We start from the raw sequence: 23,719 nt of genomic DNA on the forward strand, positions 1-23,719 counted from the left end.
CCTCTCGTACCCCGTGTGTCTCATATCCTGGGGCCCACATTACTACAAAAACACTGAGTATACAGATACTATGTAAAGCATCATGCATATATACTAAAAAATATGTTTTTAAAGTTTGTATCTCAAGGTATTAGTCACCAGCAAAGGTGAAAAAGATGTTTTCCTCTGTCAGGATGTAAATTACGCATTGTAAACTGACACAATGGATGTCTATTAACTTGTAAAGAGTTGTGAAATCAAAACGGAGGTCGTGTCATTATTCTGGCTATGAGCTAAGACAATGAACATTGGGGGTATAACTAGGAAGCAAAGAAGACATTCCTTCATCCTTGACCTCAGAAGTAAACAAACAGCACAGTTTCATTAATAAAAATAGGATCTCAGCCAACGTTGGTTTAAATTGCTTAAGAGGATTCTAGGTGAGAGAAACTTCTTTAGACAGGAGGTAAGTTTAGTCTCTAGAAAGTATATTATGATCTTCTTTTATATGCAACCATTTGTTTCCAATATTCTTACTCACTATCACTTGAATCTTGATACTAAACTTACTCTTGTTTTCACTATACGTATAGCTAGCTAAGTGCTGTGATGTTAAGCAAAGTGCTGATCCCAAAGTGGAATTTTACAAGCTGGTATGGTCTGTTCCTTTGGGAATAGCAGACCTGGTAGTTCTGTGAGTAGCTAGTGTCAGGGGCTAGATATCACAGGGGAATGCTTCAAAGGGACTTGGGGACTGAGGTGGACATAGTGTTAAACTGCAAGGCAAAGTAAGGGCTGTCATAGCACTGAGAAGAGTGCTTGAGTAGCTAACAGGCTAGCAGTGTTAGGAGACTGACACCCAGTTAAGAACAAGCATAATTCCCTCATGCTGGTGGCATGGGGAAACAAGGTAATTCATAGCTCTAGGCACCCCGAGAACCATCACGCTTACAAAAGTCTAAATGTATTATATCTACAGTTACCTTTCTCTGCTAAACTTATCTAATCAAAGAATGGGATATTTGTTTGAAAAGATGTATTTTCCATAAAACCATGTTGACTGGCAATAATTATATTCCCATACTTTAATTCTTTATTTACTGAATCCTTTATTAGCTTTTCCATAATTTTGCCTGGAATTGATATCGGACTAACCAGCCTCTAATTACCTAGCATCATCCCACTTGCCCTCTTTTAATACTGGCACGATTTTAGCACTCACACCGTCTTCTAGATTCTTCAGTATTTCAAGATTTATTAAAAATTACCACCAACAGGCCAGAGATCTCCTCACTCAACTCTTTTAGGACCCTGGGTGAAAATTATCAAGGCCTGCTAACTTAAAAATGTTTATCCCTAGTAGAGGCGGTCTCCAATCCTCCTTGGACTGGAAAAGAAAAAAGTTAACCCTCATGCAGTATGAAAACATCATCCTGCTTCTTTCCAAATACCAAACAGAAATATTTATTAAGCACTTCTGCCTTTTGTGCACCTCCATCTAGGCCCCCACCCCAACCCTCTGTCTTGTATTTTCGTCCCCAGCAAGCAGTTTGTTTTTTGTTCATACTGCAAGTAGAAGTGTGACACACACTAGGATGAAAATAAAGCAGTCCTCCTTTGTACTGACACACTCACAGCATGCCATGTTAAAAGTTGTTCTCTACAGTGCCTGTGTGGGGTAAATTTTTATTGTTGCACTGACTTCAAGGCATTAAATGGAAGAACAAACACTTCAGATCTAGTTGATGAGTTAACCAATAAACAACTGATCAGTAACTACAGTCTAAATTAACACTCCATTTTACAGCATTCCCTTTGTGTTTACAGGGAAGAACAAACTATGCATCAGGTGGAGTGCAGTAAACTATTAATAGGCTGGAGAAAATAGCTTCTACCTGAGAGGCCAGTGATATCCATTTTCGGTAAATGTCTAGCTTTCAGCACCACAACAGTCATTCTCTGCGCAACAGGCTGGTAAGACAGTGAGACTTGCAGCTCTCCTCTGCTAATGCATTTCTGTGGAAAAGAAGCAGATACAACTGGGAAGACCTGGGAAGTAATAAACAGGTAGGTGCCAGGAGGTCATGACCACAGTACCCTTCCCATATTGCTAGATGGGAGGGAGATTCCCAGGGGGTGTCTCACAATGGAAAAAATGAGGATCACTGCCTCAGAGGTTGGCTTGTGAAAAGAAAACAATGACCAGCTTAGGGACTATGAGGCTCCTGTTGGGAAAGCTTTCTCCTTATCTTGAAAGTATTGATGTTCAGCTAGAATTGGGGGAACGTGAACTCAGTATTTACAGTTACATCGGTGCCAGCCTTCCTTACCAGGAGGTACTGTAGAAAGAGAGAGGCAGGAACACTGCCTGCAGGAATTTCACAGATACAGCAATCCCAAGAGTTGAAACTACTGTTATGTGTTAGTTTTATACCAGACACACAAGGTGGGTGAGGTAATATTTTTTATTGGACAAACTTCTGTTGGTGAGACAAGCTTTTGAGCTTACGGTGGAATAGACGGTTTAGCATAAATAGTTAAAACACATTTCAAGGGACCATTCAAGGTGAAATGGCCTGTTAATAGCCCTCTAAGAGAGTCATTGGGGGGCGGCTTGTTAGTGCGTTGTAGTGTTTCCTAGACCTGATGAACTGTGTATGCTCAAAAACTTGTCTCTCTCACCAACAGAAGTTGGCCCAATAAAAGATCCACCTTGTCTCTGTAATATTCTGGGACCAACACAGATACAACAACACTGTACAGTTTTATTCCAGAGGCACTACTCGAAGCAGGGGTTATAACAACCCAGAAGATGTTGGTTCTGTACAGTAGTATGTACAGTTATGATACAATGCACTATAACTGCAAAATGTGAAATCTAGCACCAAAGCCCTGAGTAATGTGTCAACTATTTGATTCAGAAGAAAAGTCAGTTTTTCTTGGGGATTATGCCACCCTTTTAACCACATCTATTCACCAAAATCAGCATTAACAATTAACAAACAAAAACATTAACAGTTATATGAAGAAATAATGATATCTACTTCATTTAAAATTTCCATTTACCCCATGTTCTGGCCCTGTATACTCTAGCAAGCCTACAACATCCTACAATTTTGAAAACTTGCTTTTACCATATTTCAGCTCAGAGCTAATGTGTCCCTCAAAAGCAGTTGGAGGAATTTCTGAATCCCAACAGAATGAGATTTTATATTATCAGTCGTAATTCCTACTTCCCAAATACCAGTTAGAAAGCTGCCTAATAATGGTGCCAGATTATAATAATGCCTTTTGCCATAGATCAACATTTTTTTATTTGTACAATTTTAATAGTTTTTGCCATACAAAACAATGTAAACACCTCTGGGAAGAAAATTATAAATATACATTCTGCAATATAATTGTTACTTAGTAATTACATGTTACACCCTGAGTTTAATTCCCAATTTAGCCACAGGCTTTTGTTATGACCTTGGCCACTGTAACCTATCTTTATGTGCCTCTCTCCCTCATCTGTACAATGGAGATGATGATGATAATCCCTTTATTTTATCTATTCAGATTAATTCCTTGGGGCAGGGACTGTCTCTTACTATGTGCTTTCACAGGGACTAACACAATGGGGCCCTGATCTTAGCTGAAGGCTTCAGATACCATTGTAATATAAATACTAATGTGAGGGATATGCAGAATATAAGCATCAGGTAGGAATGTTTAATAGCCATGGAATAATTAACTTTAAATACAGAGTTCCATGTTACACATTCACTTCTGGAGCACTACAGTACTTCTCTTCTATCATTTTAAAATCTTGACCTTTAGTAGATTTGGAGTGCTTGTCCCAGTATGGGGGTGTTTTTATGATCCAACTATAGTTGGATGCTGGGGACAGTCCTTGTACTGCAGAACTACTGATCCAGACTAAAGTTTGCAAAAGCACGTAAGTACCATTTTCAGCATTCACTTAGGAGCTAAGGCTTACTGACCTTCAATGAGACTTAGGGTCCTGAGACTCCTAAGTCATTGAGCACTTTTGAAAATTTTACTCCCAGTCCACGCCTCAAGGCTGAGAGAGTCTGGATAAGTGAACTGTGTTGAATAACACGTGCTATGTTGTCTTTGAAAATAGTAAGCTTAACAAGCTTAAAATAATGCAGGCTTCCAAGTGTTAGAAATGGATTTTGCTTTAGATACCCACAAAGTTAGCCTAAGCTTTTGCACTCTCAGTGAAAATGGATTTACAATTCGTGAGTGTGAAACTGATGCTATCTTTTACTGATATCCAACTAAGATACGGTGCCAGCAAACACAGCCCCATCATGAAAATATCGCAAAAAGAAAAGGAGTACTTGTGGCACCTTAGAGACTAACCAATTTATTTGAGCACGAGCTTTCGTGAGCTACAGCTCACTTCATCAGATGTATACCGTGGAAACTGCAGCAGACTTTATATATACACAGAGAATATGAAACAATACCTCCTCCCACCCCACTGTCCTGCTGGTAATAGCTATTAGATATTAGATATATATAGATAAGCTATTACCAGCAGGACAGTGGGGTGGGAGGAGGTATTGTTTCATATTCTCTGTGTATATATAAAGTCTGCTGCAGTTTCCACGGTATACATCTGATCAAGTGAGCTGTAGCTCACGAAAGCTCATGCTCAAATAAATTGGTTAGTCTCTAAGGTGCCACAAGTACTCCTTTTCTTTTTGCGAATACAGACTAACACGGCTGTTACTCTGAAACCTATCATGAAAATATGAGATCCTGCTGCTTTGTCAGGTCTGTCTGGTTGGTGACCAAGTGGTGAAATATTTCCTTTAAATATTATTATTCAGATTTGTTGGCATTATTACTGCTAGGTATTTAAATAGGGAGGCTTCCACTATAATTTAAAAATTTTTGGTAGCATCTTTGTACATAAGGGTTCAAATTTATTTAATTTTAAGACCAATTAGCTTTCCAAAAGTTTCAGAGTAACAGCCGTGTTAGTTTGTATTCGCAAAAAGAAAAGGAGTACTTGTGGCACCTTAGAGACTAACCAATTTATTTGAGCGTAAGCTTTCGTGAGCTACAGCTCACTTCATCGGATGCATACTGTGGAAACTGCAGAAGACATTATATACACAGAGACCATGAAACAATACCTCCTTCCACCCCACTCTGGGTGGGAGGAGGTATTGTTTCATGGTCTCTGTGTATATAATGTCTTCTGCAGTTTCCACAGTATGCATCCGATGAAGTGAGGGGTGGAAGGAGGTATTGTTTCATGGTCTCTGTGTATATAATGTCTTCTGCAGTTTCCACAGTATGCATCCGATGAAGTGAGCTCTAGCTCACGAAAGCTTATGCTCAGATAAATTGGTTAGTCTCTAAGGTGCCACAAGTACTCCTTTTCTTTCCAAAAGTAAAGGTACCTGAGGCACAGAATTGTAGGGAAGGAGTAAATATATCAGTAGGTTCTCAGCAAAGAGTAAAATGTTGTGGCTGTGGCTGCCAATTTTCACTCTTCTAATAGTCCAAAAGGTGACGGGAAGGAGTTTTAAGACCAATGAATATAATAAGTGAGATAAAAGTTAGCCACATCTGATTACTCCTTCAGCTTTCAAGAGCTCAGACGACGCATCAGTACTGCTGCTGTTGGCTTTTGATAAAACATATTGATCCATGTAACAAAGTAAGACCCCAGATTGAAGGCCTCTAAGGTTGCAAATAAAAAAGAAAATCCCAGAGGAAACTGTCAAATGCCTTTTCTGAGTCAAGGCTTAGAATGAGTGCATTTTTTTTGTCATAATATTCAAAAGTCACCTTACATTGTTGCCAGCTACCTGCTGATACCAAAAAATAGATTGATCTGTGTACCTAATTGTAGGCAGCAGGGAGCCAAGCTGTTGGTAAAGTTCTTTCTAAGGTTTTGCAAACGACATTAAGGAGGGAAATGGGCCAGTAAATGCCAGATTTTAATCTCTTTTAGGAAAGCTAATTGTAGCCTCAGTAAGAGTTTGTTAGGCTTTTTGTTAGCTTGAAGTAACAGTACATTTTGTGTAAATTGGGTGACAGCATTAGAAAAATTCGTATATCAGTTAATGGGAATTCCATTAGGAACTACAGCTTTACTGTCTTGTAGCTATATAATAGCTTCTTGGATTTTCAAAATGTCATACTCCAGACTTTCATATATTTGTTCTAGAAGAGTTATCTTCAGTATGAACTTTTTTGATGTCTGTAGGATTGTGTATCTCTTCAGGAATGCACAGCTCTCACTGAAAGTGTTCTTTGGTTATTAGTAATGTTACATAATGTGTATCCTTGATAAAGGTTATAATGGGGGCTATAATTTTTTTTATTTAGACTGAATTTCTTATTAGTGATGCTTAGAAGTGACTATCATGTTGGTATCTAAATAACTTAGGTTCTGTGGATACATACAGGGATACTGATCAGTCATTTCTGGTTGACGTTAATTAATTACAAAAAGAAAATACAAACCAACTATATAAAACCTTAAAGTTCCTCTGTCTGACAAGTTGGGAGAGATGAACCCAATCCCAAATATGAGGGCAGAAACTGCCTTAAGCTTCTCTAAGTTAGAAGTCAGTGAATTTAAAAGGAATATCATTGGGAGAATCCAATCAAATAACTTGCTATACTACAGTACGAAAATGTTCTCAGATCAATGTTTGGACATTCCGTTGTATTCACTCCAGAATGCCTTAGGTTTTAGAATCCTGAGTTTCCGATCTGAATAATAGCACTCCAGTTCTGTTCCAGCAGGATTCTGTAAGGTTGCAGTGGTTACCAATGAGCTACATACAAAAGGTACTTCTCTTCCAAAAATGTTGTGGCTAGCCTTGTGATGAAGTCACAGTGATTATCATGCTTTAGATTTTTATTAACAATTAATTTCCCCTGATTAAATGAATCCAATATGTTCAGAGACAATACATTTTAATTACATTCAAATGGGTCATTTCTATCATAAGACATTATCTCTGTCCTGGAGAAGAGTTTGTGAGGAAACTAACAAGACTGGACAGGGAGATGGGAATAGCAGACAGCAACAACTTGGATGAACAGGAAAAGAGTGGAGTGGTCGTGAGCAACAACAAAGCATGGAAGAAAATTTAGTGGTAGGGAGCAATAATGTTAAAATGAAATGATGTGGGAGGGGTTGTTTGAGTTTAAAATCTTTCATGCTAAGAGATCCTTTATAATTTTTGCTTGTTTGTTTGTTTACAGGCTGCATATAGAAGAAGAATTTAACCTTACAAATAAAAATGCAGCTACGTCTAGGATGAGACACAATAGCTCTTTAATAGAGAACCGCAAAAATTTACCACATTTTAGAGCAGGAAATTAAGAAGAGAATCCCATATCCAATTGAAACTAGAGCTGAGTAACAAAAATAGATCAACCACTAAAGGAAAAATCAGAATTGGAATGCAAGTACTGTCTCCTCATTATACTTCTAAATAGCCCCATTGGGTTTGCTTGCAGAGCCTATGAGGAGTAAACCAAAATGCTGGAATTTGCACATTTACATTTCAACTCATAAATTACAGAGGGGAAAACCATCTCATACTCAAAACTATTCAGCAGTTTCTGCTGTCTGAAAATTGCATTTAGTTTTGCAATGCTTCTAAGGAGTTTATTTTTAAAAATCATGCACAGAAAATTTCAAGTAATACACTGGATAGACTGAATTTTGATTCATGTGATGCTCTCACTCCATACATCATTCATAAACATAGATCACAGCTTAATAGATAACACTTTATTAGCAGTAAGAGGGTGTAACTGGCTGTTTCCCACCAAAGCCTTTGAGGAAGATTTGGGACTGCAGTCTGCTGACATTATGTCTTGTCCTAGTTTCATCCTTTAATTCTCCACACTTATTTATTGCACACAATTCCAAGGTGCCCATTACTGTAGTATCTAGGAACAATTTACATAATTTAAGGAATAGAATACGATACTTAACCAGTTTCTTAAAGGAGACTTGATCCAAGAGAGAGCCATCCATGACACTAATTCTCAGTGGGAAGTCCACCTCACAGTCAGGAGACAATCTGCCAAACTGATGCAAACTGCCTAATACCCTAAAGGCAGCAAGACACAGGGTCTAACTGTTCTGGCAGCAGAGGCAGGGCTAGCCCACTGGGGGCCCTAAGCACAAATATTTTGGAGCCCCCTTGCCGCTCACCCATCTCGTGACAATACTAATTGTATTATTTCCACAAATCAAAGAATATACCTACCCAACACATACAAGTCCACATTAAATATAAGAATAGTATTTTGGGGCCCCCTTGAACTGCTGGACCCTAAGCAATTGCTTAGTCTTCTTATACCTAGTGCCACCACTGTCTGTCAGAATTAAATTTCAGACTACAGGGTCCAATACTAAATGCAGTGCTCTCCTGTGGACCAAATTCTGTTGCATTATCTGAGACCTCTGTGTCGCTCTGGCAACACACAGAGGCCAGGAAGGTGCAGCAACTCCCTCTAGTAGGGGGAGTTCCTAGCTAGTTCTTCCTATGCTAGTGCTGCAGTGGTATGACTGTACTGGAGGGAACAAGGTACCATGGCACTCTGGCTACTCAGAGATGCCATAACAGACTATTGGGGCTATAGCCAGCAAGTATACTTTAGAATAGCCTCTTTCCATCCCACAGTGGATACTAGGCACAGCTGAAAATTCTAGCCCTGAGTTTCAGATTTGCAGAGGAAGATTCAAACATCTTCATTAATCACAGCTGCCATGGCAGGATAAAGGAGGAAAAGGTATCTGATATGGTGGCTGGTTTTAAGACCTAAACTGTTTAAGGTTTTAAAGCCCAAGGCAACGTGTTGCATCGAGAAGTAAAATGGCAGACAATACAGAGCGCGGCGATCTGCTATATTCTGCACTAGTGCAAGTTTCTGGGTAGTCCTTAGGGATAGCCCCAAGTAGTGTGTTCAGTAATCTAGCCTGAAGCCAATAGTGAGGTGGATGACCATGTCTGCTTCTGAAAGGAATTAATCTCTTGGCCAGCAGAACATTAAAAAGACATATATAGGGACACTGCTGAAATGAATTTAATAAGATTTCAGACGTGTAAACAATCTTGAGAATTGGAGGACAAACCACCCTCAACTGGAGTGAGGTCACAGCTTCTGCCAGCCTCTCAAATACTTTCTCTTGCTAATAAGTGGTTAGTTTTCATTCTGGATCTTTGTTCAGCCAGACAACAGGATAGAGAAATAGCACTGAGTGCATGGCGCAAAGAAAAGAGAATAGTAGCTTATTGATGGCACTGCAGCACATAGCATCTCGTTTGAGATGTGGTTCTCCCTCTCAGGCAGAGGGGGTACTTGAAGCAGGGGTCTCCTACATTCCAGGGGAGTACCCTAACCACTGGAATAAAAGTTATCAGGGAAGTCTTCTTTCTATCCTCCCCACCTAACAGCTAGGCACCTACTGCCAAGAGAGGGTTTGCAGCTGAGAATCCCAAGCAGAGATAGGTACATATCTGCAGGTCTGCCTATATCTGAGACAGGATGGGGCTTAGCGCACACCTTTCTCATCAGCATCTCCCACTGGCTAACTTCCATGTCTGTCTGCCTAATGTGCTGGCTTTTGTGAATTGCAGTCTAAGGTGCCTAGCTCTCCCGATTCATTAAATAGGAACTCAGGCACCTAACTCAGTTGTTAATTGCAGTGATTTTCTAGGTGCCGAAAAGTTAGGCATGGTGACACTGAGCATCATCATGCCTAAACTCCTTTTGTGCATTCAGGCCCCAATGAGTTAAAGATAAAAAGAAATCAATACTAAACTACTTTCAATTTAGAAATGTACAAGAAAACAAATCAACGTGCATTAAACTTTCTTTATCCAAGTATGCGTTATTTCTAATTTTGCATGTCAGGTACTAAATAAAAACGGAAAATAAAACATTAACCCATAATTAGAAAAGAGACATATATACACAGCAGCAAATTACAAGAGTCAACCAGCCTTTATAGCAGGGTGGATTTGATTTAAATCAAATTGATTTAAAGCATGATTTAAATCACTAGTCAGGAAGACTCGATTTAATCATGATTTTCCACATAGAAGTGCATTCTTGTTGGTTGTTATAACCTGAATACATATTCTTCACAACTCAGAGATAAGTGTAGGTTTCATTTTTAAAAGGTATACACTATACATTTTTAAACAGGGATTTATTTTGAAAACTTTTCAGATTAGTTTTACAGCTATATCAGAAAATGAATGATTGGTTATTTCAATTACCAAAGTAATTGAAGCAGATATTTATGAAGTCATTGGGAGGTGAACTACCTCCAATTCAAAAGGTTAATCATTAATATTTGGAGGATTTTCTTGCCATGCTGTATTAGGAGGAGAACATCACCAGAGAGACATTTAAACTGTTTTATTTAACTAAAACAACAGTGTTAAGTATTCTGGATTTTTTTCTTCAACAGCAAACATAATATTTTAACAAAACAAGCATATGTCCCACACTTCTCACATTTATCTCCAGACTTCTTCTCCTGGTCCAGATCTATTCCGCCCCCAACAATCTTCTATTCATTGAATTTTCTGAAACTTTGCACTTTTAGAGAGAGGTAAGGGATTAACTCTGTGTACACAAAGTTGCAGAGGGACAATAGAGTTAAGGTCTGTTATTTCTCACCTCTCTATATTATTTATTTATTTTTTAAAAAATGTTGCTGTTAACAAGCATGTTACCTCTGGAGACATAAATCCACAGTTTGAGAACTGCAAAACTAAGCATCTCTGATGGTATCTTCTAAACTGAGCACTGAGTCTCATTGGGTAGATAGAAAGGTTAACCTAAATAATCTATACAGAAGCCTGTGGAACCCCATAAAATCGGGTCCCTAATCCATGAACTATTGGAACTCATTTACAAAACTTTTCTTAAACATTACATGAATATATTGTCTCATACTATAGAATTATAATTTATAATCCCTATTCCATGATGAGATATCTTTGAGCTATAATGTATCTTAATTAAAACTAGGTTTCAGAGGAACAGCTGTGTTAGTCTGCATTCGCAAAAAGAAAAGGAGTACTTGTGGCACCTTAGAGACTAACCAATTTATTTGAGCATAAGCTTTCGTGAGCTACAGCTCACTTCATCGGATGCATACTGTGGAAAGTGTAGAAGATCTTTTTATATACACACAAAGCATGAAAAAATACCTCCTCCCACCCCACTCTCCTGCTGGTAATAGCTTATCTAAAGTGATCACTCTCCTTACAATAAGAAAAGGAGTACTTGTGGCACCTTAGAGACTAACCAATTTATTTGAGCATAAGCTTTCGTGAGCTACAGCTCACTTCATCTGAAGTGAGCTGTAGCTCACGAAAGCTTATGCTCAAATAAATTGCTTAGTCTCTAAGGTGCCACAAGTACTCCTTTTCTTTTTGCGAATGCAGACTAACACGGCTGTTACTCTGAAACCTCTCCTTAAAATGTATATGATAATCAAGTTGGGCCATTTCCAGCACAAATCCAGGTTTTCTCACTCCCTCCCCCCCCCCAGCAGGAGAGTGGGTTTATGTGTGTGTGTGTGGGGGGGGGGGTGAGAAAACCTGGATTTGTGCTGGAAATGGCCCAACTTGATTATCATACACATTGTAAGGAGAGTGATCACTTTAGATAAGCTATTACCAGCAGGAGAGTGGGGTGGGAGGAGGTATTTTTTCATGCTTTGTGTGTATATAAAAAGATCTTCTACACTTTCCACAGTATGCATCCGATGAAGTGAGCTGTAGCTCACGAAAGCTTATGTTCAAATAAATTGGTTATTCTCTAAGGTGCCACAAGTACTCCTTTTCTTTTAATTAAAACTATAGGTTTTTTCCTCAAAAAGCATTTTATCAAAAAAATCCGATTTAAATCCAAAAAATCTGATTTTTTTTTTAAATCATTGATTTTTATTCACCCTGATTTACAGACTCTGTTAAAAATTCCCTCCTCGCTGATGTGGTCCACACTTTACTGTTTTGTTTATAGTGACATGGTGTGATTCACTTTTGCAGCAAAAAGAAAAGGAGTACTTGTGGCACCTTAGAGACTAACAAATTTATTTGAGCATAAGCTTTCGAGCTGTAGCTCACGAGTAAAGAAAGTACTCCTTTTCTTTTTGCGCATACAGACTAACACGGCTGCTACTCTGAAACTTTTGCAGCAGTGACACCTAGATGTTTGAAACAATGGAGTTTAAATGAAATGATTATCATTAATGAAATGAAATGATTATCAGGCACGAAATATAAGAGGAGACAAGTACTTCTGTGGGTATTTTACTTTGGAACCATTTACATAGCGACTTTTGGACAAGAACCCAGAACATAAATAACCTGGGATCCAATCCTGCAAGCCTTTCTGATACAATTTCTCCCAGTGACTTCAATGGGACTAGTACAAGTAAGAACTACTCACATGAATAAGGGTTTGCTGTATGCCTGGTTCCTAGACATTTTGAGTCCCCTCTGCCAAGAAAACTCAGCCTAACTGGGGATCAGCTTACACAGGGTCAAGCATAACCCGTGAAGTGTCTCTCCAAACTCAGAGAGAGAAGTCACTTACTTGTATGTTCCTTTTGATGATCTCTCGGGTTAGCTGGACCTTTCCAGTGCTCGGATCCACTCCAGAGAGGGGCACCATGACTTCTCCAATCACATCATCTCGAGAGAAGCGATCAAAGCTCAACACCAGGAAGTGAAGCACCAAATCCTGCAGCTGGCTGTAGGGGATCCCATAGAAGGTAAAGGTCTCATCAAAGATAGGGTCCAGGGTCTTGCGCAACACACGAGTCTTCACTCGATGCCTTTTGTCTGGAAGAATTGTCATCTTGATGTAGGGGTCAGAGCCCTGAGTGTGCTCATCCATCACTGGCAGCCCATGGGCCTCTTGAATGGTCACCACCAATGCTTTTTTGGGGAAATTGTAGTCCACTGAGAAAGTCAGTGTTCCCAGCAGGACAGCCTCTTCTGGGGAAGATGGGGAGGAGATTTTGCTCCCACTTGGAGTGATGCTTTGATCTGGACTCAGTTCATCTCCGTAATCCACTTTTATTGGGAGCTGGTCGATACAAGGGGCTGCATTCATCCCATTTGGTGCCTTCTCGGAGCCCACTAAACCAGCTTCTGCAGCATCTACCAAAAGGTTTCCTCTTCCAGTCTCCTTGACAGTGCCGTTCTTGTCTCTGCGGATCCGGATAATCTTCTTCTTGTTACTCAAGGTTTCCGGATAGATACTAATGCCTTTCAGCATGTGAATGAATTTGTAAGGGGGCGTTTTGTGCTTTTTTTCTGCTTGCTGGTGGCAGCATGTCCACACAAATACTGTTACCGAGACAGACACCACAAGGACCGTGGCACCAATAAGCCCTGCCACAATTGGAGGCACATCTGTAAAGAAGACAAAACAATTAGGGATGAGATAGCCCTTAGGATTATTATGTTCATACAGCCCTTAAAAAAGCATGTTATTCTAATTAAAGAAAATACACCCTACACCTCGTAAAACCAACGAACCTATCAAGTGAATATGTCCATTATTACTCAGTGATCTTGGTGACAGAAATGCCTTTGGAGCTTGAAATTATTTTCCTAAAATTGTTCTTTTCCATGTGGGACTCAGTTCCACACACTTATAGAGGCCCTAGGTTTTGCTTAATAACATCTTCAAATTTTTATTGCTCCTTATTCTCTCAAATCAATTTTGTATGCCATCATCATCATCAATGTCAGCACTGCTCTAGTAAAAGTGTTTACTAGGGAACTACCGTTTCATGGGCCATAAGAGGCACTCTCACACTTTATGGCTTCTTTAAAAATAGTACTTGTTTCTATTTTAATATCAGCAATTGAGTAATAAGTAGTTATACTATTTAGAATCCAGAGTTCTGTCACACTTAAGTAATTTTAAATATTAGATATTTGGCCCTAAAATGATTCACTGTAAGGACTGTAACCTCCCACCCTGTTCAGATACTTGAATCTCAGACATGGCTATAGATTTTGGATACTGACAACTGTAATTTGTATATATTAAACATTTACAAAAATTGTTTCCATTTACATGAGGATTCTCATCCTGAAGGATCCTATATAATTTTATGAGCCTCACAGGGTACATATAGAGGAATCACTTCATTGACCACTAAATGCTACTGTTTCTGGGGTGGAAAGTGGTAGCTAGTAAGCGTGCATATTGACACTAGACAAGAGTGTAAGGCAGGAACTGTAGAATATCATAAAAGTCAACCTGCAAGGATAATTTTAGATAGATTTTAAGCAGGTACTGGGACTTACATCCCTACATTTGAGAAGAATGCCATGTGATATGAAATGCCCACAAGTGTGTCTCATCCAAAAGTTTATTTCTTTGTTAACCACTCCCATTCATGAACAATGAACTTCTCTGCTTCCACACCTGTCTCAGTGTCATTACCTGTTGTCTTCCATATCTTGGCAGACGGGCAGCTGCAGAGAGAGAGGAAAGCTTTCTAAGGGGGTGTTTCACTAGGGGGTGTCTCCCTATCAGCCCCAAAGAAAAAAGTCCTATCATCTGTGACCAGGGTCCCAGTGGGGGCCAGCTGTGGTCACTCAGTTAGGGTAAAATGCAAAGAATGGGGCAGACAATCCCCAAAAAGCTGGTGGATATTCCAATACTCAGATTTACCAAGCCAGCATAAAACAGCTTCTTTATTACCTTACTGGTTACTCAGAAGTCCAAACAACACAGTTCCCTTAAAGTGATCCAGCCTCAGGCCTCCATCCAGGTACCTAAGTCAAATATGATGATTTCTGAAAATCTTATTTCATCATATAAAAGAAAAGGTTCTACCAATCCCAAAAGATTGGACACATTACCTCCCAGGTTATTGAATATTCCAGATCTTACCCAAATACACGCTACAGCCAATTCTTATTAACTAAACTAAATTTTATTAAAAAACAAAAGAGAGAGAGTATGGTTAAAAGATCAATATACATACAGACATGAGTTCAATTCTTAAGATTCAGATTCATAGTAGAGATGGTGAGCTTTATAGTTGCAAAGAGTTCTTTCAGAAATAGTCTATAGGTTATAGTCCAATGTTTATATTTCAGGGTGATCCAGTTAGAACTGGGATCGCAGTCCTTATGGCCTAAGTTTCCACTGTATGAAGCTTCAAGCAGCTCTGAGATGAATAGGATCAGGACCCAAGGATCTTTTATACAATTTCATGTCCTCTTTGACAAGTTGGAGTTCCTCGGGGAGGTCCATCTTTGCAGGAGGTCCATCACCAGTACTTAGATATAGAATTAACATAAGGCAATTTCCTTGTTCCTCCACCGTTCACAGATGATGTGCTATGCATTTCAAGGAGAGATGAATACAGAGAGATCCCGTGTTTACAATTAATTTAAATGCTAGGCTGTTCTTTTGAGTTCTGAATTATCAGAATACAGCATAGACAGGGACTGTTGATTACATTGTTGACCATTACCCATATACATGCATAAAACCACAACCATTACCTCCCCACATGTCTTTAAGGGTCGAATTTGAGTCATTTATTTTGCAGGATGTTTAACCCTTTCTAGCCATGCGTCACACCCTCAATGTGAGTCTGGTGTGGAAGGGAGAAATTAAAGGTCCTGGATACCTTTTAAGGACCTTCCAACATTGATATGTGCCATGTTTACACTGAATTCTTAGTAAGGCCAAATTATTGATGCATGCTTTTGCCCAAGTTAGAACCTTAGTCCGTACTTTGTGAAACACTTTAGTGATTCCAGGATTTAGTCTATGTATTGACTTAACATAGCCATTAATGTTCTTCAAAGAGCACATACTCTAGCATTCAACCATGAGGGCTGTGAGGTGTTATACCTCAGTTTCCCTTTTTTGCACAGCACATTAGGTCCACAATGTCTTTTCTCCTGTGTACAGTTTCCAGATCAGATACAGGCATTCACTGTGAAATATCAGTATCACAAGGCCTTTTAACATAAAGTGTGTTCTTATGTATCACTCTTAACATGTTCAAGGGTTTTTCCAAAAGATTAGGCACATTGTAAATTTTTACAGTTTTTGGTATCAGCAACATGTTAGTTACAATTATTAGCAATAATATTAACATCAGTTCTATCACGTGTACATTTACAATAATTTTTGTCATACCAAGCCTTTTTGTTTAGACAAATAATTTGTTAGGTTAGCTTGTTCAATGTCCCTTTTGAACTTTCGTAGCTTTTTCTTTACTTTAGGATTTTTCTTAACATAGGATTTCAGTTTAACCACTTCCTTGAGGTTTTAGTCTTTTAGAGATGAGGGAGGCAAGTTTGTAAAGGCATTTTGCTTTTTAAGAGTTAGCTTGCTTTTCTTTTTTTTTCTTGTCAGGTAGGAAGTTTGTATGGACATCATGCCTTAAAGAGACACAACCATTTTCTATCATGTCTGAACTATAGTTCTGCTTTTCACCTAGCAATTTCTGCATCCACAAGGTATCAGATGCACTAGCTAGTGCTTACTAAGAAATTACATGACAAATCCAAAAAGTGTCTATGGGTCTATTCATAAGGCTGCTCTGCTGTGTAAAACCAGGAATCTAGCCTCTTTCTTCAACCTGAGACACAGACTGTTCACTTTCAAAATTAGCTAAGGAAGCCTTCTTTAAGCTATTCACACTAGATTTTTCTAAAGCAAATTCAGTGGATTCATTTTCATTTGAAAGACTTTGGCCATTAGGCACCAACATACTTTCCTCAGAAGAGACACTGTTTACTATCAACAATGGCCCATTAAGAGTCAATGGAAACAATTCCTTTTCACAGACCTCAAAGACTTCACCCAGAAATTCCTTTCCTTCTGCAGTATTATGCAATGCAACAGATTCTTTCTGAGCTTTATTTATGTCCAGAACTGACTTTGGCACAACAGACGAATCACCAACCTCCTTTTGAGTTTCACATACATCCAGAATCACCTCTGGCCCATCAGGAGGATTTTTACACAATCCCCTTTCAGGTAAATTGCTAGACTTCATAGTCAAAAGATTAGAAACATCCTCTTCCTTGTTAAAAGTTTTCCCACCGTCAGTGGGTAACATAGTTAAATCACCTTCATGCTTTCCTTGTGCCCTGGCTATATCAACCTGGTCAGACAAGGTTGTCATATTTTTACCCAGCAACATACTAGCAACAGGCAAAATAAAAGCACCAGAATTGCTTGGTCCCTGGGAGCTACTTATGACATTAACTGGATGCAACCTAGTTATAATGTCATTATCCCTAGCAGACAGAAATTTAGGACCACTTCCTTCCTGGGCTTTTGTTGTATCCAGAATCAACTCTGAGTTAACTAATAAATTTTCAACCATCATAGGTGACAGGCTTCTTCTGTCTGCTTTACAGACAGAGAACTAGAGAGACACTGTTTCTCAGCAGGCATGCTGCTATTCAAAACAGACAAACAACTGGAGATATGTTTCAGAGTATGAAGTGAGCTGTAGCTCACGAAAGCTTATGCTCAAATAAATTGGAGATATGTTTCAGAGTAGCAGCCGTGTTAGTCTGTATCCACAAAAAGAAAAGGAGTACTTGTGGCACCTTAGAGACTAAAAAATTTATTTGAGCATAAGCTTTCGTGAGCTACAGCTCACTTCATCTTTCTCTTTGTTTCAGCACCCATGGCTGATTTCAGACATACACCCAGACAGTGTGACAGCTTCCTTAAAATGCCACTCCCAACAGATAAATTGCTATTCTCCATAGATAAGAGTCTCATTACACTGACAGGTTTCAGAGTAACAGCCCTGTTAGTCTGTATTTGCAAAAAGAAAAGGAGTACTTGTGGTACCTTAGAGACTAACCAATTTATTTGAGCATAAGCTTTCGTGAGCTACAGCTCACTTCATCGGATGCATACTGTGGAAACATCCGATGAAGTGAGCTGTAGCTCACGAAAGCTTATGCTCAAATAAATTGTTTAGTCTCTAAGGTGCCACAAGTACTCCTTTTCTCATTACACGGAGCTGCTTTAAACAAATCACTTGCTAACAATTCATCACTTACCAAGACTGTATCCTTTCCTTCCTCAAAAAGAAAAGGAGTACTTGTGGCACCTTAGAGACTAACCAATTTATTTGAGCATGAGCTTTCGTGAGCTACAGCTCACTTCATCAGATGTTTACCGTGGAAACTGCAGCAGACTTTATATACAAATCATATATAGAAATCATGATTTCTGTGTGTATATAAAGTCTGCTGCAGTTTCCACGGTAAACATCTGATGAAGTGAGCTGTAGCTCACGAAAGCTCATGCTCAAATAAATTGGTTAGTCTCTAAGGTGCCACAAGTACTCCTTTTCTTTTTGCGAATACAGACTAACACGGCTGTTCCTCTGAAACCTGTCATTATGCAAGGCACTGCATTTAGCCGTATGGAGTGGAAATCTATCAACTGTTTCATGATTTCTGTGTGTATATAAAGTCTGCTGCAGTTTCCACGGTAAACATCTGATGAAGTGAGCTGTAGCTCACGAAAGCTCATGCTCAAATAAATTGGTTAGTCTCTAAGGTGCCACAAGTACTCCTTTTCTTTTTGCGAATACAGACTAACACGGCTGTTCCTCTGAAACCTTTCCTTCCTCAGTTAGGTCTTTAACCTGATCACCAACTTTAATTTGCTCTAGAGAAACATTTCCCTGAGCCTTATCTAATGGCAGATTTACTTCTGAGATATCAGACACAGAAATTTCTTCCACATATACACTGCCTCCTTGCATAGATAAACAGCTATCTTCCTTAGACAAGCATTTGGAGAACCGCTCCATAAGCAAGTCCTTGCCCCCTAATAGACACAGGTTCAGGATTATTTCTTTCCTGTGACTGATTTATGTCAACCTGATTGAACAAAGCTTTAATATCATCCCCAATAAAAAGATCCTTAGGCAATAACTTCCTTACACCAGCTCTAACTTCATATTTAACACCATTCCATTCAAGGTGGATTTTGGCTAAAGGCACTTACAGTAAACTCATAGAGAATTACAATATTCACACTCTGATCTTATAAGTAATCTTCTTTAACAAGTGTGATGTTAGAAGCTGGAACTTTCCCTAAACAGCTTTTACCATTGACTTTTACATTCTCTGCACAAGTAATGGGGTTACCTTCACCTGAGATCACAGTAAAAGCATTTACATAAAAGGTGGCAGTGTTGGAGTATATTTGGTTACACACAGACAACTGCTTAGAGTCAAAAAACATACCAACATTGTTACAAACTGGATAGATTCTATCCCCATCTTTGTTGTTCAGAGAAGCTGGCTTTTCAGGATGATACAGTTCCTGTTGTTCCTTTATTCTCTTGAGTTGGAGCTTAAGTCTGTCCACTTTTGCTTAGCTTCTAGTTCCTGTAATCGAATATATGCCAGTCTCTGTTCATGTTCAAAACACAGGCGTTCTCTTTCCGTATCAGTTATTTTTTGCTTTTCCAGAAACTGAAGATATGCCATTCTTTGTTCAAACTGCTACTGGTTTCTCACTGCAAGCATTTTCGCTATCACTGGTTTCAGAGGGGTAGCTGTGTTAGTCTGTATCAGCAAAAACAACAAGGAGTCCTTGTAGCACCTTAGAGACTAACACATTTATTTGGGCATAAGCTTTCATGGCCTAGAACCCACTTCATCGGATGCATGGAGTGAAAATACAGGAGCAGGTATAAATACATGAAAGGATGGGGGGTTGCTTTACCACGTGTGAGGTCAGTCTAATGAGTTAAATCAATTAACAGCAGGATATCAAGGGAGGAAAAATAATTTTTGAAGCGGTAAGAGAGTGGCCCATTACAGACAGTTGATAAGAATGCGTGAGTAACAGTAGGGAGAAACTAGTACTGGGGAAATTAAGTTTAGGTTTTGCAATGACCCAACCACTCCCAGTCTCTATTCAGGCCTAATCTGATAGTATCCAGTTTGCAAATTAATTCCAGTTCTGCAGCTTCACGTTGGAGTCTGTTTTTGAAGTTTTGAAGGTATCCTGCTGTTAACTGATTTAACTCGTTAGACTGACCTCACACTTAGTAAAGCAACCCCCCATCCTTTCATGTATTTATACCTGCTCCTGTACTTTCACTCCATGCATCCGATGAAGTGGGTTCTACCCACGAAAGCTTATGCCCAAATAAATGTCAGGTTTCAGAGGAACAGCCGTGTTAGTCTGTATTCGCAAAAAGAAAAGGAGGACTTGTGGCACCTTAGAGACTAACCAATTTATTTGAGCATGAGCTTTCTGAGCTGTAGCTCACGAAAGCTCATGCTCAAATAAATTGGTTAGTCTCTAAGGTGCCACAAGTCCTCCTTTTCTTTTTCCAAATAAATGTGTTAGTCTCTAAGGTGCCACAAGGACTCCTCATTGTTTTTCCTTACCACTAGCAATTAACAGATTTTCAATTCCTGCTCTGGGGCTTTTTTCTTAAAAGACAACCCCCTCTGTGAGCACAATTCTTCCAGGCTTTTTCTGTCAGGATCTTAATCAGGGTCACTCACTGTAACTGATTTTTAACCCTTAAACTCTCCAATAGCCAACATTAATTTTTGACAAGCGTGTGGTCCAAAATCTGATCCAAAAACCCAATTAACCTGTGGTAATGTGTATCCTAGCATGACTAAGTCACTGTGGCTGGGGTCCCAGTAGGGGCCAGCTGTGGTCACTCAATTAGGGTGAACTGCAAAGAATGGGGCAGACAATCCCCAAAAAGCTGGTGGATATTCCAATACTCAGATTTACCAAGCCAGCATAAAACAGCTTCTTTATTACCTTACTGGTTACTCAGAAGTCCAAACAATAAAGTTCCCTTAAAGTGATCCAGCCTCAGGCCTCCATCCAGGTACCTAAGTCAAATATGATGATTTCTGAAAATCTTATTTCATCATATAAAAGAAAAGGTTCTACCAATCCCAAAAGATTGGACACATTACCTCCCAGGTTATTGAATATTCCAGATCTTACCCAAATACACGCTACAGCCAATTCTTATTAACTAAATTTTATTAAAAAACAAAAGAGAGAGAGTATGGTTAAAAGATCAATATACATACAGACATGAGTTCAATTCTTAAGATTCAGATTCATAGTAGAGATGGTGAGCTTTATAGTTGCAAAGAGTTCTTTCAGAAATAGTCTATAGGTTATAGTCCAATGTTTATATTTCAGGGTGATCCAGTTAGAACTGGGATCGCAGTCCTTATGGCCTAAGTTTCCACTGTATGAAGCCTCAAGCAGCTCTGAGATGAACAGGATCAGGACCCAAGGATCTTTTATACAATTTCATGTCCTCTTTGACAAGTTGGAGTTCCTCGGGGAGATCCATCTTTGCAGGAGGTCCATCACCAGTACTTAGATATAGCATTAACATAAGGCAATTTCCTTGTTCCTCCACCGTTCACAGATGATTTGCTATACATTTCAAAGAGAGATGAATACAGAGAGATCCCAGTGTTTACAATTAATTTAAATGCTAGGGTGTTGTTTTGAGCTCTGAATTATCAGAATACAGCATAGACAGGGACTGTTGATTACATTGTTGACCATTACCCATACACATGCAAATACACAAAAACACAACAATTACCTACCCACATGTCTTTAAGGGTCGAATTTGAGTTGTTTATTTTGCAGGATGTTTAACCCTTTTTTAGCCAAGCGTCACACCATCATTACCACCAGTTCAGCTCCACCAATGGAAGCAGTGGTGAAAGCATTAGTGTAGACAGGGCTCCAGGTGGCTTCTGGTGATTTAAACACTGAGTTGTCAATCTTTGCTCAGAACAGGTCTCAGGTTTAAAAAAAAAAAAAAAGACAGTGCATCTTATAAATGACTGATATCCCATATAATTTGTCAATGACAGTTTATTTGCAATTCCTAAGAAATTAAATCTTCTAAAATACAGGAAATTGCACTTGCTCGTCTAAAATTTGCCAGGAGGGCGATGACCCACAATTTATTGCCTCCCTATTTTTGCTTTCCTAGCTACAGGCCTGTGTGATTCTAATTGTGACAGATATTGCAATCCCATGCAGCATCTTTGGGGTCCACTGTATGAAATATATTAATGGTTTATGCATGATTGTGTTCTACTCCATGGTGGAGGCTTTCCATGGATCCTCCAGGAACTAAAAACAGTAGGGGAGTAATTATAAGGGGGTGATTACTCTGGAGATTGTAAACAATTCCAAAAAAATGCCACCCCCTGGGGTGTTTGAATATACTGACTGAAACTGGATTTTTCCAGAGATTTGGACAAAGAAAGGGCTTTCGGTATAAAAAGCATTTCGGTTTACATGGCTTTCTTTTGATTTGGCAAACAGAAAGGACCCACTTGCGGAAGGTTTGGAGGGCCTTTGGCTTACTAGAACTTCATAAGACTGATGGATGACCTCTGGTAAGCTTTTAGCATGCATATAGGAACTCTTATTTTTTATGGTTTCCCTGTAACGTTTTTGCCCTAATAAATGTGTTTGCTTGGAAGAACGGTGTTGTCACTGGTAAAAAATACAAATTGTCTTCTGAGAGAAAGTAACATATAGGCTGGCCTTTAGGCAGAGGGGCTTGCCGGGGATGTGGCACTAATAACATTTGATTTTACATTTAGGGTTGTGAAAAAGTAGACATTTTTTGTTACAGGTATAAAAGAAAAGACTAATGATATCCCCCTGTGGTTCCTGTGCCTTTGAAGATTCTCTTGAAATCTGATGATTTTGGGAAATTGTGTTGTCTTGGTCTCTGGTTTTCTACTGCATTAAGATCTGCATGCACTGAGATTGACTGATGGGGAAGCCCAAGATCTTGTCTTTATAAAACAGCAGTCTAAAGTACCAGCAGACACACTAGTTCCATCTGCACTTTAGATTTGCATTATTACAAGTAAACAGTTCAGCTGAACTTTGTTACTTGTCATAGTGCAGTGTGTCCATCCTGGCTGTTCAGAGTGTCTGAACTCTCCAGTTATTGCAGTAGCAGACATTACGGTTGCCTATCACCAGGAATCCTAGTTTTCTGTGATACAAAAACCAAAATTCTTCAATAAAAAACCATAAAATTCCAAGTTTTTCCACGGTTAAAATGAAATGCTGAACTTTAGTTACCCTAGCTACAATATATACACATATCAGTGGAACACAATGTTCTAGTGATATATTTACAATTTTTAAGCTGACAGCCCGAGCCCTGCCCATTCTCCTGGTTATCTGACCTGTCCCCATTCCCAATTCAATCAGATAATTGGGGTTCCATTGTATATGTTTTTATTTTTCACAAAATGTAAAAACTAATGATTCTCTTTAAAAATGCAGGTTCTACGTTTTTCTGTGGCAAACTGGCAGGGATCCTAGAGATCTACCGCACCGCATTAAGAAGTTGAATTTTGACAGCTTATGACAGCCCAGGTTGTTTGTTTGTTTTTTTACAAATAAGTCTCTACCCTTTAGACTTTGTCTATGCTAGGAAAGTTAGTACCCATATTTCAGCCATTGCCACAGATGGCACTGGTGATAAAAGTGTAAGTGATACCAAGGATAGAGCTCAGGAGTTTTTAACCACCGTCTTGAAAATCTGTTAAAATAGGTTTTCATGATACAGTGGTGAGCCCTTTCTATATTAATGGCTTAACATAAGCATCAATCCAGTTGTATCATTGCCACTAGTTGCTAT

At 39.1% G+C, this 23,719-nt stretch overlaps 1 protein-coding gene and 2 long non-coding RNA genes across 6 annotated transcripts in view; 1 reads left to right on the forward strand and 2 right to left on the reverse strand.

The window, feature by feature from the left end:
* SYT11 (synaptotagmin 11) overlaps positions 1-23,719 on the reverse strand; it is a 44,785-nt gene that overhangs the window by 5,959 nt on the left and 15,107 nt on the right. Inside the window, exons 2-4 of one of the 4 annotated variants that reach the window (XM_048828413.2) lie at positions 14,467-14,498; positions 12,598-13,421; positions 1,875-1,995 (exon numbers count right to left, since the gene is read on the reverse strand). In XM_048828413.2, coding sequence (XP_048684370.2) covers positions 1,875-1,995; positions 12,598-13,421; positions 14,467-14,498 — 977 coding nt within the window. Of the gene's footprint in view, positions 1-1,871; positions 1,996-12,597; positions 13,422-14,466; positions 14,499-14,727; positions 14,802-23,719 lie in introns of all 4 variants that reach the window. The other 3 variants (XM_048828411.2, XM_075122917.1, XM_048828414.2) reach the window with 3 other exon arrangements.
* Positions 1,936-23,602, forward strand: LOC142070016 (uncharacterized). Its single transcript, XR_012665986.1, has 3 exons — positions 1,936-2,046; positions 22,378-22,451; positions 23,362-23,602. It is a non-coding gene; the product is annotated as an uncharacterized LOC142070016 (long non-coding RNA).
* On the reverse strand, positions 20,910-23,373 carry LOC142070015 (uncharacterized). The gene is made up of 2 exons (XR_012665985.1): positions 21,645-23,373; positions 20,910-21,465 (listed from the first exon to the last, which is right to left on the reverse strand). It is a non-coding gene; the product is annotated as an uncharacterized LOC142070015 (long non-coding RNA).

The sequence above is a fragment of the Caretta caretta genome, chromosome 24 (assembly GCF_965140235.1).
Source record: "Caretta caretta isolate rCarCar2 chromosome 24, rCarCar1.hap1, whole genome shotgun sequence".
Lineage (NCBI taxonomy): Eukaryota > Metazoa > Chordata > Testudines > Cheloniidae > Caretta > Caretta caretta.